The sequence below is a fragment of the Centroberyx gerrardi genome, chromosome 18 (assembly GCF_048128805.1).
Source record: "Centroberyx gerrardi isolate f3 chromosome 18, fCenGer3.hap1.cur.20231027, whole genome shotgun sequence".
Taxonomy (NCBI): Eukaryota; Metazoa; Chordata; class Actinopteri; order Beryciformes; family Berycidae; genus Centroberyx; species Centroberyx gerrardi.
Window position 1 is genome coordinate 8185489 of NC_136014.1, and position 12595 is coordinate 8198083.

Sequence of the window (12595 nt, forward strand, 5' to 3'; positions counted from 1 at the left end):
CATAAGAATTAATCTGGGATCCACACTACTACCGTGGCAGGCGGCCAGCTGAGTGATGTGTGCGGTTTAAACGGCCCCCGCATCCTGCCCGCTTATCTGTAGGTGTCCCGATGATCGCTCGGCGCTCCACTCATCTCGTCTGGCTGTTTTGCTGTATCCCTTCCCTCCTCCTCCTCCTCCTCCTCTTCCTCCTCTTCCTCCTCCTCCTCCTCCTCCTCCTCATCCCCTCCCTCTCCCCGCTAAGTTCGATGCGATCGGCTCTTGGCCCTGCCGTGAGTTCTCGGTGCGGGCGACAGCGCTGCTGAACATGGCGTCAGACGGGATGATTTTAACGAACCACGACCACCAAATCCGGGTCGGAGTCTTGACAGGTAAACGCAGAACCCCTATCCCCCCCCCTCCTTTCCCCCTTCCTCCCCCCCCCCTCTCCTCCCAACCCCCACCCACCTTTTCTCCCCCCCTTCCCCCCCACCTCCTTAACCACTACTCTCCCCGTCCCCTCACCCCTCCCCCCTCCCCCCCCCTCCCCCCCCTGTCTTTCCCCCCCCCCTCACTCACCCCCCCCCCTTCATCCCATCCACCCCACCATATCGTACTGAGTATGTATGCATTCATGTACAGGCTACATTACATCCAATGCTTATGCGGTGGAAGGGGAAATTGTAGGCTCTGCATTGGTTTGTGTCCGCTCATTTAGATTTCTTGTCGAGCCGTTTTCCCTGCGAGGAAGAGCTCAGTTTATGTGTATTGAATAATTCATGTCCCGTATATCTGCTTGTCAAGGCTGAAAATTACAGCTGACCGTGTGGTTGTGGTGCCGCTAAACATGCTCAACGGTATGGATTGCATTATTGACACCCAGCTGACCACAGCGATTTTTGAAGTGTTGCTCACGACAGTTGCTGATGGTGATGATGATGATGATGATGATGAGAGCGCATCCTTGGCCTATTAAGAACAGTGGCAAATCCGAGTTAATTATGAAAATGCATGTAGACGTCGGGTGGCAGGCTGTATGCGGCGTGTTTTGTGAATGACAGTGCCGATTGAGGAGTGAACATGGCACAGGACGCGGCGCCCGGCTCGGTTTCGTGGGCAGAATACGGGTAAATCCTCCTGACATTCCTCTAAATGCAGGCATCCTCTGGCGATGACGGCGCGTCTCTTTCTTTACCGATGTTGGAAGCGTTATGCGCCTGGGATGCAATGTGCGGGCTATAAGGCGGCGGATGCTGTATCTGGTCGCTGCCGGCCTCTTTTTTTTTTTTTTTTTTTTTTCTTCCTATGTGTGTGTGTGTGTGTGTGTGTGTGTGTGTGTGTGTGTGGATTGCTTTGTCATGTTCCCCTGTTCTGACCGTCAAACCATAATAACGAGGCGAATCCAGCGGTTTGTTGTCATGGTAGGAAAGTAAATGAAACAGAAGATTTGGAGGAGGAGGAGGAGGAGGAGGAGGAGGAGGAGTGCAAGGAGAGGGGATGTGGACGCATGATGAAGGCTGGCTGTCCGGTGGAATACCCCCCCCCCCCCCCCCCCCCCCCTCCTCCCCTCCTTCTCCCCACCACCACCACCACCTCTCCATCCTATGTAACGGTGAGGCTGGGTCGATCAATATTTCATGAAAGCGGTGATCTCATACGATATTCCTCCGTGTGGAAATCCGGCACGGGAGGTGGGGGGGGGGGGGGGGGGGGGGGGGGGGGAGAGAGCGAGAGAGAGAGAGAATGTGTAGCAATGGAGGAATGACTGTAGATCCTCCTGAAATCTGCCAGGGAAACCCCGCTCCCCCCCACCGCCACCACCACCACCAGCACCACCACAAACCCCCCCCCCCCCCTCCTTCATCCCTCCTCCTCCTCCCGCTGTAGAGAGAGGGAGAGGGAGAGAGACGGAGGGAGAGCGCTGTCCGTGGTGCTGAAATCCAGCGTCACTCACAAATCAGTGCGGTACTGCCCCTACCACGGTAAATACAGCATCAGATAGATCCACCCGGGATGGAGTGGAGGCTGGAGCCGCCTCTGCTCACTTTACCCGCCTTTTCACCTATGGAACAGAGTTGATCTACCTTTCTATAGGGCTGAAGTAACTCTCTGTGCTGTGAAATTCTGATAGAAAGTAGTTTCAAACTGATGTTATATGAGGATAGTGTCTTTTAAGGGGAGAGAAAAAGAAGTCTGTAATTGGTTTTTGTTGATATTGGTGCTTGTTCGGCTTATGATGCTCACCAACTGAAGGTCATAGTTCACCCGGCCTTTTTTTTAAAATGTATTTACCACAGCATCACCCACGCCACATCAGAGGGGGTTAATTCCTCTGTGTGTCATTAGTCACTCGAATCCCCAACTGTATCCCCGGCGCAGTGACAGATTGCCAGTTTGATCTCGCTGTGCGGTGTTGACAATTCCCGCATACATATGCTGATGTTGAGACGCGCGGAGACGCAAGCGACAGGCTTATTTGTCTTTCTGATGTATTTGTGTGTGTATATGGAGTAGGAGGGCTCGCACTGTCAGGGGAAACAGAACGTCAAAGGAGTGTGAGGAATACGGGGAAGAAGAAGCAGGGGGAGGGGTGACATTAAGTGCCGATGTTTTACCTGACCCTCTGCCTTTTTTAAGAATCGGGATTACCGTGAGGAAACTAAGCTCCATGCGCTCCTGTAGCATCATATAGGGCCTCGGTGTTATATCCACAGTCCTCCGTGCCATTAGGCTGCTGTGGTATTGGGCCGGTGTGAGCAGAATGCTAATGGGAGCCTGGACCGGTGCTCAATCTCCCTTCCTGAGAGGGGTCAAAGGTCAGCCGTCCACTCCTCCACTTAGTCACCGGGGGAGGAGATGAGACCTTGGCTCACCCTCCTCCATCACTTACACCCCCCCACCACCACACACACACACACACACACACACACTCACCCCTGACAGGTGACAGAGCCCAGGGGACATCTCTGTTTAGACCCCAGGCGCACAGCATCCAGCATCAGGAGAGGTGGTGTTAGTGGTGGCGGTGGGAGGGGTGGAGCTTAAATAATGTATCTTAAAAAGTGGAAGCGGTGTGGTTGATGTGTGGAAAGAGGGGATGGCTTATTTGTGTGGAGAAGGAGGTAGGGAAGACTTGAAATAGGATAATTGGGGTGAACATGCTGTCACTTGTCAAAGATGTCACACTGAAAATGTGAGCTTTGTTAGGAGGGGATGAAAGCTGCTCATGCTGTGCTCAGCCTACTGTGGTGTGTGTGTTTTTTCGGTGCCTACCTTTGTGTGTGTGTGCTTTGTGTGTGTACATGTGTGCGTGTGTGTGTGTGTGTGTGTGAGTGCGTATTTTGATGCATGAGTGTTCAGTGCCCGATTTCTAGCTGTCGGTGTTTCTTCCTGTTTAGCATGAGTTTTAATTGTCCCGTGTCTCTCTCCCTGGGCTTGCTTCAGGGTCTGGGCAGCGCTCAACTACACACTCACCCACTTCAGCTAAATGTGTGTGTCTGCACTGCTTGGTGTGTGTGTGTGTGTGTGTGTGTGTGTGTTTGCAGTGATATAGTGGTAAATACAGAGGTGGTAAACTATGACCTCAAGTCGGTGACAGGAGAAGGACCACACACCACAAATACAAATGACATCTTCAGATAGTATATACTGTATTTGTGATGTGCTTTCTTGAAGAGATGCTATTTCATGTAACTTACATCAGTATAACAGTGCTTACAATGATGTGTAGTGTGGATTTATATTATAAGCATATAGGCATGTATGGCCTTAAAAAGATGAGTAAACTGTTTCACAAAGAAAAAGGATAGAGTGAGTTTAGGGGGGTTTACCTTCCGCCACATCTGTATGTGTGTGTGCCTGCTTGCACCTCCTGATAACATAGTTTCCTTCAGCATTAGACATGTGCACACACACACACACACACACACACACACACACACACACCACACACAAAATGCCTGTACAGCCATATTTTTCTAGGAAACCTTGTACCCACATGAGGGAAAGGCTGGACTATGCCGCACATGTGGTGTACACACACTCAGCTGCAGTGTGTGCGATTGTGTGCATGTGCGCATGTGTGAAGCGTACGTGTGTGTATGTGTGTGAAGCATGCATGTGTGTGCCTTTGCATGTGCGGCATATGTGCATACGCATGTGACTCTGCTCTGCTCTTTGTCTTTGTGCACTAATACTGAGCTCTGGCTGCAAAACACAGCTTAGCAAATCCCCCCAGTCCCAAATATAGCTACTGTATGCATACCTCCCATGATCACACACTGAGAGAGAGAGGGAGAGAGAGGGAGAGAGAGAAGGGGGGGGGGGGGGGGGGGGGGGTGAAGAGACAGAGAGAGGGAGAGAGAGAGAGAGACTGGCTCCCTGCAAAAGGCATTCAGTGGCTTTTAATCTGTATAAAGCCGGTGTGTATGTGTGGGACCATGCGGTATGATTATACAGCAGAGCTCCACCGATGGGGCCGCGGATGCTGTTGGATGTGTGGCTTGATTCACAGCCCATAGAAACTCCCATTGATGCTGGCTGCTGAGAGTGTGTGGGTTAACTCCATGCCCATCCTGAAAGAGACGTGGACACACACTCAGCGCCCGAACTTCCAATGAGGAGCCGGGGCAGGAAAGCTCCACTCTGCGGCAGACAACACACATTTTTCCCTCTCTCACTCTCCCTATCTCTCTCTCTCTCTCTCTCTCGTCTTTTTTTTTTTTTTTGCTCTTTTTCTATCTCCCTCGGTTGTAACAACTGAGAGAGGCTCAGAGATGTGTGGGCGGCTCTCCAAACTTACATGTCTATCAGAAAGACATGAATCGACGGCAGGCAGGCTTCCCAAAACAACCACATTTAGATCGCTCTCTCAAACCCCCTCTGTTAAGTCGAACTAATTCTCCGACTTCCCGCAGAATGGGTGGAAAGCTTTCATTTGGGCCGGGGGTGGGGGGGTGGGAGGGCAGAGGGGAGGGGCGGTGTCTGTCCGTTTTTCTAATCGTGCTATGTAGCCTGCGTTTCATTGGTCTGCGAAAAAGAGGGGAAGGGCTGTGACAGATAAGAGACAGAACGGCATCGCTTTCGTTCACACCGTCCACTCCATATGTCTAGTTTGAGATAACGCGCATTTGTGGATACTTTTCAACATGTGCCGATAACGGCCCATGTTGACACAGCACATGTTATTTACTTACGCTGTGTTGGACCGTAACGCAAAAAAGTGTGCTGTCCCAAACTATGTATAGGAGAAATGATGGTGAACTGTACTGTGGAGGGCAGGGGAGAATTTGTGGAAGTTACCCCGGTTAAGAGGCGGCTGCTTGGGGGAGTTGTGGGGGACTGCTGGGCCTCCCTCGGGTGTTGTTTATGGTGCTGTGAAAATTCAAACAATGTAATGTCTAATAGGTTCAAATCCTCAGAGGTGCATAGTTGTGTGCTTGTGCTATTTGCTGTGTGTGTGTGCTGTTGTGCACGTGGGGTTTTGCGTACGTCCACGCGTGCCCGTACGTGTCTGGGTGCAGATGGGATAATAACTATTTAATCTGCTTTTCCACATAATTTAATCTCTGGAGTTTGTCCCAAGCTCACCTTAACAGCTCAGGCGCTAAAGAGGCTCGGCTGGAGAACAGGAGTCAAGTCAGCGAGAGGCGGCCTAGCGTGCCAGAGCGCCTTGACCGGAGCTAGGAGACGCCGTCATCTGTCACCGGATGGCTTGTGCGGCTGCCAAGTTGTGGAGCAATCTTCTCTCCGCAAATGACTAGACCGACCGTCTGCATCGCGGGTCCAGTGTTTTACACTCGAAGGAAAAAAAATCCACCCTCGTGCTGTATCATCAATCTGTGATGTTCAATGCCGGTTCCGGGAGTTATTTTGTGATGAAGTGTTGTAATTTACCTTTTCGGTGTACCCGCTTTCCCTCAACCTGCCTCGTCCGCTTCTACTTCAGCTAGCGGTTGCCTACATTTCCCAGAATGCCTTTTGACAGCACCCAGAGAACGGGCCTGAATGCGGAGAGAGCAATAGCCATAGCAGAGCGAGAGTTTTTCCAGTCAAGAAAGTGTGAGAGTCACCAGGCCTAATTGAAAATGCAACATGTCTTGTGACTGCATTGCATTCTGGTCTATTGAGGCTACTGCTGGTGGACTCTTCCTCTTCTATGATGGATTTATCCTTGTGTCATTGTTGAACATTGGTGCCAAAAATCTTTGATTCTGAGGGATTTGACATTTACTGTTGATGTTTTAGATAGCTGAAAAACGTAATGCTATTAAACTCAGTTGTAGGTGCGCTGGAAATTTCCTGACGTGACATAATGTCGTCTTGGCCAGTTATCCATGGGAATAAGAAAAATACGCCACCAAATAATAAAATGGGCCCAGAAATGCAAGGTACATTGCCAATAGCTGCTTTTAAACGCTATTAAAGTGATTTTTCCTTGAAGTCATTGAGCTGATGATCTGATCCAGAGCGACATATAATGAGTGAGCAGGTATGAGTTCAGTGTCTTGAAAAAAGAAACTTCCCACACCATCAAAATGACCGGAGCCTAAATCCACACAGGCCACCCGGGTATCTGTGCGTCTCTCTTTATGCCCGTTAGCATTCCGGAGTTATTATTTCTCCCCATTTTCCAGTCTGCTGATGTCGGAGACGGCCAGACGTAATCAGTCGACATCGCTAACATCATGACCGGCTAACAAAAATACAAAATAGATGTTTACATTCGGTTCACTGGTGATATAAAAATACGTGGTTTGGATGGGAATCAATGAGCCCCAGGCGAGTGTCTACCCACTAGCATGATTTTATTCCTCTCTCTCTCTTTTTTTTTCTCCCCCTGCTTTGACCCAACTCTCCGTGTGTCTCTGTCTATGGCTGAACTCTTCTCTAGGCTGCTACTGGGGGTGTTCCCTTTGCAAAAAGATATGTGGGCATCTGTGCAACAATATGCTACTTAGAGAGGGATACACTCGGAGCTAAGCGGGGGGAAAAAAAGATAAAAACACACAAATGGGGCATACACTCATTCCTGCTCTTCAGTTCCCACCCAGTCGACCTATTTTTAGATCGTCTTTAAGCCAAATCTGACCGGCTATTTTGTGTTTTTGTCAGCTTGTCACGCTGCCTGTATCGACCTTTGCATGTTTGGCTGTCAATAGAATGGGAAAAATGAATAATGTTGCGGTGCCGAGGGTCATAAAGACAAAATGGCAGCATGCACACGGATGGGCGTGTGTGCATCTATTCAGAATGAGTCTGGAAGTACGTAGATCTCTGGCCTTTGTTTGCATAATACTAAGGTGTGGCCAGAGAAGGATTTATCATTCTCCGGGGTGGGGCTCGTACTGTAGCAGTAGTTAGAACACGGACTGACCCTTCTCTCTCTCTCTCTCTCTCTCTGCATTACACACACACACACACACACACAGCTGTCACAGTGGACAGCAGTAAGGCAGGCGGACCACATGACCAGAATAGACAATACGGGATCAGGGACACGAACACAGAATGAGAATTAAGTCTTCACTGCAAAGGAATTATTTTCAGCGTCGAGTAGTGCAGGTGGGGGAGGGGGGGGGGGGGGGTCCTTTTCCCTCCCTCTCTCTCTCTCTCTCTCTCTCTCTCTCTCTCTCTCTCTCTCTCTCTCTCTCTCTCTCTCTCTCTCTCTCTCCCTCTCCTTCTCTCTCTCTCTCTCTCTCTGCTTTCATAGCCCATGGAAATGATCCTCCCTTACTGTAAATAGTCCTTAATTGGGATGTGAGTTAGAGGCAGACGGTATTTGGCGGACGGAGAGCAGAGTCTCCTCCGCTCTCGTAGGCTCTTGTCAACTCTCCAGAGAAGAGCTCCGTTGGGGCTGCCTGGAAAGCCATTCCCAGACTGGATGCGTAGGTGTAGGAGAGTTGGCCGGTTCCCACTCCCTCATGGCCTAAAGCAGCGCCACAGTCTGCCATTCATTTGAGGTGATATTCACTGGAGGCTAGCATAGGCACCAAAAAACCCAAAAAAATAGGGGGAAGATCGCGCTCGATATTTTGGGAGTAAGCAAAAGAGCAAACGAGATGCATTGTGCTATAGGTGCTTTCTGGTGTCAGCACTAATCTTGTTTTGCTGGGGAAAAACAGGCATCGGACATGCAGGGCTTGAAGCTATTTTATTCTATTTTTGTATCGGTGCTAAATTCGGTTCTGCTTTCTGGAATAAGTAAGACTTCCCGGCAAGCGTTTGATGGACTGCGATGCGCAGGAGGTGGCTAAGTGCAAACCCTTAGGTTTACATGGCGTGTAGGTTCAGTCGACCCAAATGAGCGCCAAATTTTCACACAATTTTTTGAACTGGTATCGGAAACAATCCAGGTAGCAGCTATGGGTGACTAAGGAAGTCGTGTCAACTTTCATTTTGGCGCTATATTTACACAGGTTTGCAGTGTTGGTGTAGGCCATTGGATCAACATCTATATTCAATGTCAAAATGTTTGCTGGGTACTTATACTAAAAGATTGCAAGCACAAATGATGGTACTTTTTAAAAAAAATAGTGGTACTTAGTTGACTAAATAATAGCACCTTTACAGACAAACTTCAGGTGAAGGTTTGTTTTTTTTTGCAATAGAACCCTTCAATTACACTGCAGAAGTTTCACCAAATCCAGGCTACCTTTTGCTTTCGAGAGATATTATTCTTGCTTGTTGTATTTTTTTTTTAAAGGCCTATAGTCTGGAGAGACAGCGAGTCCCCCTCCACACACCCCTCCCCTCCCCTCGCTTTGGGTCGGCTCCCGCCACGCGATAACCTGTGCGAGGAGAGGAGCGCGCTGAGTGATGGCGATGGAGATGGAGATAAAAGATACAGCGGCGGGTTTTAACTGATGAGTCACTCTCGAGGCCCCCGCTGCCCGCTGGATGCCCGTGTCCTGGCTCGAGGTGTTAATTAGGGCTGGAGGGATGGAGGGAGCGAAGGATGGGAAAAAAAGAGGGAGAGAGAGAGAGGGAAAGAGAGAGAGAGTCATTGATTCCATCAGCGGCCCCGACGTGCTGCCATGCCGCCTCACGTTTTTATCAGTCGGCTATCTAATAGGTGTCTGAAACGTACACCTCTCTCATGTTTCACTGGGAGGGAGGGGGGAGGGGGGGGTCATCTCGCCTGCATCTAGCATCTATCACAGGCTGACTGGGTGCTGATGTCATAGGGAACTCCTCATAGACACACAGCTACACTAGCAATACTACCGTCTCAGCATAAGTTACTCATTCTTACCATTTTAAACCATTTTGAGATCAACGCAGCCAAATATGAATCCTGCACATTAGGTTCGGTTTGCCTAAATTTGCACTTTGGATGGGAATCTACCTTTTTATTTGTTTCTATTTGAGGGTGCGTGACATGAAAACGTTGGAGAGGCCCTGTTTTACGGGTGGGGAGACATGTTTATGTGTTATTACTTATGCTGTAAACTCAATGTGTCACCATTTTGTTGCCTTAAATGCCTCCCTCTGTGGAATACGTTTTACCTGGTCACCGTTACCGTGGAGATATGACATTTCCCTAAGAATGAATCAGATGCATGAATCTTTTTTTCTTGTTCGGCACAATGGATAATTTCAGGGTTTTTTTCTTTATGTGATGTTGAGATGGTTCTTTAGCCTCGGACCCCCTTTACACCTGGCATCGACATGCAGCTTGTGTCCGGATTGTGTCTAGAAATGATTTCAGCTGGATTACATTTACACCTGACATTAAAATGCGTCTGCGATACGCACAGTGGAATCAAATTTCTCTTTCCGTAGACTGCTGGACACGTCACTTGCACTTGTAATATTTACATCCCTCCAACAGTGACAGTAAACACCTCGTCTCGCTTATTCCCAATCCACGAGAATCCTGACAGTCTATTTTTGGCAAGTATGTTACTATCTGAGCTGCCTGCCACCTGTTTGATTTGCCTGTGCTTCCTGATGGGATCCACACACAAATGTTTACGTCTGTTAACGTCGATGTGTGTTGATCGAGGGTGCAATTGCATTTTCACTTCTCACTTACACTTCTCACATCTCAATTTGAGTGATCGGATCTTTAATGGATCTTGGGTGCATTTACACCTGGATTTGATGTATATTTGCTCTATACGATTACAATCTGACTCACTCGCTCATGTTAATGCCAGGTGTAAAGGCAGTCTGAGAGAAGCCGAGTAGAAAAAAAGTTGAAAAGTTGAAAAGTTGAATTCCAGTTGACTGGAATTTGTGGTTTGGTTCTCTGGTGACTGACACACAAACAACCAAATGTAGCCAGTATTAAGGATAAATAAATGGGAGTTGAGTCGCAACATGTTGCACGATTGTCAGACAAATCACTTCAAATCACCTTAAATCAGCGACGTATGTTGATATGCTAAATGAGGATGAGTTTGCCCTCTATTTGAAACATGTTGTGCTCTCAAGACTCCCATTCAGTTACCATTAACAATGCATTCTAAGTCAAGAAAGAGTCATAGTTTGTCGACCAATCACTCAACAAATAGGCAATTTTTTTCCCCTGCTGCTGCCCCCTTCAAAAACATGCGTACATGTAACTGATTGTTAGATGTAGCGTTTATCAAAGTTCATTGTTCTGATGCCGGACATGTCGGCCTACTTAAAATTTTTCAGAGGATCCCTCAATACAACGTGCTTTTAAAAACTCTGATGAGAGGAGGACCGATGATGAGCAGTGCTGCTCAGATCTTCCATGTAGTGCAGCGGCTATTAAATCTGCCTCGCTGGAAGAAGAGGCAGCGAACCTCATTTGTGTCAACATCAGTCTGTTTTGCAGTATTTTCGACATTTGTTTTTGTTTGCCAAAGAGAGAAAGAGAGAGAGGGGGGATGTGTGTGTGTGTGTGTGGGGGGGGGGTTAAAGGGGAAGTGGGAAGGCGAACACTAGGCAAAGAAAGAGAGGCAAAGTCAAAGTGAACTCATGGCAAGTACATGAATTGCACAATAAGTGTAGTGATTTTTTTTCCTCACGATTGCAAAATATTACGATACATTTCCCATTCCATTTTAACACCCAATGTGAACACTTGAGGATCCCAGGCTGGTAGGTAGTGGCACCCAGTCACAAGTCCGAAGAACAAGCCAGAGTGTCTAGAATAGCAGCGCTGGGAGGAGAGGTGTAGCGCCGTGTGACTTCTGGCTGTCACCCTTGGCAACGGCCCTTCCTCTCCTGCTTGACACGCTGCCAGGGTGTCCATTGGCTTGTCACTTGTCCAGACCCGCTCCCTCCCTCCCTCCCTCCCTCCTTCCCTCCCTCCTTCCCTTCCAGAAGGCCACAGGAGCGGCCGCGTCGAGGTGCGACGCGCTGATCGATGTGCGTGACACGCGCTTCCAGGAACCACCATCCTCTCTGAATTGGGGGAGAAATGTTTCTGTCTGTTTCTGGATCACCAAATGGAAAGGTTGCACATTGAAGAGAGAGAGGGTATTTTTTTGTATTTAACAAAAGAGAACAAGTGTTGTCCAAAAGGATTCTGTTTTAATAGTTATTTCCAATGATGTGTTTTTTGGTTGAATTCTTACCTCAAGTGAAATATACAGCTTTTTCCTGCAGTATTTACCGTTGCTATCAAATGAGCGATTGCATGCATAATTCAGAATATTGACAGTAATTATGTCAGTCATTGGCTTGCTCACACATTTATATTTACATCAATTTCGCTAATCAATGCCATATCAATGATAATTCGAAATCATGTTTGATGAGCGGTGGAGGATGTGGGTCTTGAGAGATAAATATAACGCCTTCCCTCTCCCTATCCCACCCATATATCACATTTTATCTCGTACCATCTCCCTTTTTCTCGCTCGCTATTTTTGTCCCTGTCTCCTCACCTCTCTCTCCCTCTCTCTCTCTCTCTCTCCCTCTCTCTCTCTCTCTCTCTCGGTCCACCTCTCACTTTTTTACCTTTGCTGTCTGTCTGCGCTCGCCTCCCTCCATCTCCCCGGCAGAGCGAGCGGTAAGAGCGGAGCATGTACGTGTGAATAATGGAGGAGGGCAGCTTCTCCCTAACGAGGTGTGTTTGATGGCCGACCCCGGCCCCCGGTGTGTGTGTGTGTGTGTGTGTGTGTGGTCAAGGTGTTCTCCCATTCTCCTCCTCCATTATTCAGCGTCATGCCTTTCCCGTGTCTCGCCACCCGCTACCACGAAACCCTTTCAGATCATGGCACCTGGGAATCAAATGTTAATAGACACCCACACCCACACGCGCGCACACACACACACACACACACACACACACAAGAACCGATGTGATTGACATGACTTGACATGGCTCGCCGGCTTTGTTGCCCTTTTGCATCATTTATGATCTTACAAGGAGCATGACTGCTGGTGTTCCAATCTCAGCATGAGTGTGACTATGTATCTTTGAAAGGGAGTTTTCCAACTCACTTTGCTCTGTTCCTCTTCATCGCCTCATCCTCTTCTTCTTCATTGCACCTTCTTTCATTGTATCCTGGTGATTAGAGAGTCCGTCCCACAACCAGAAGATCACAGGTTCGATTCCCAGTCAAAGTAATCCTTGAGCAGGACAATGAACTCCTCCAGGGGCTCCACTCTTGGTTGTACTTGTATGTGTGTCTCA

The 12595-nt window shown here is 48.5% G+C and overlaps 1 protein-coding gene across 1 annotated transcript in view; it reads left to right on the plus strand.

Annotated features, from left to right (window-relative positions):
* Nucleotides 1-307: 307 nt before the first annotated feature.
* Nucleotides 308-12595, plus strand: part of gphnb (gephyrin b) — an 81732-nt gene continuing 69444 nt past the window's right edge. Inside the window, exon 1 of the mRNA XM_078289829.1 lies at nt 308-371. Within this exon, the coding sequence (XP_078145955.1) occupies nt 308-371 (64 nt within the window). The remainder of the gene's footprint in view (nt 372-12595) is intronic.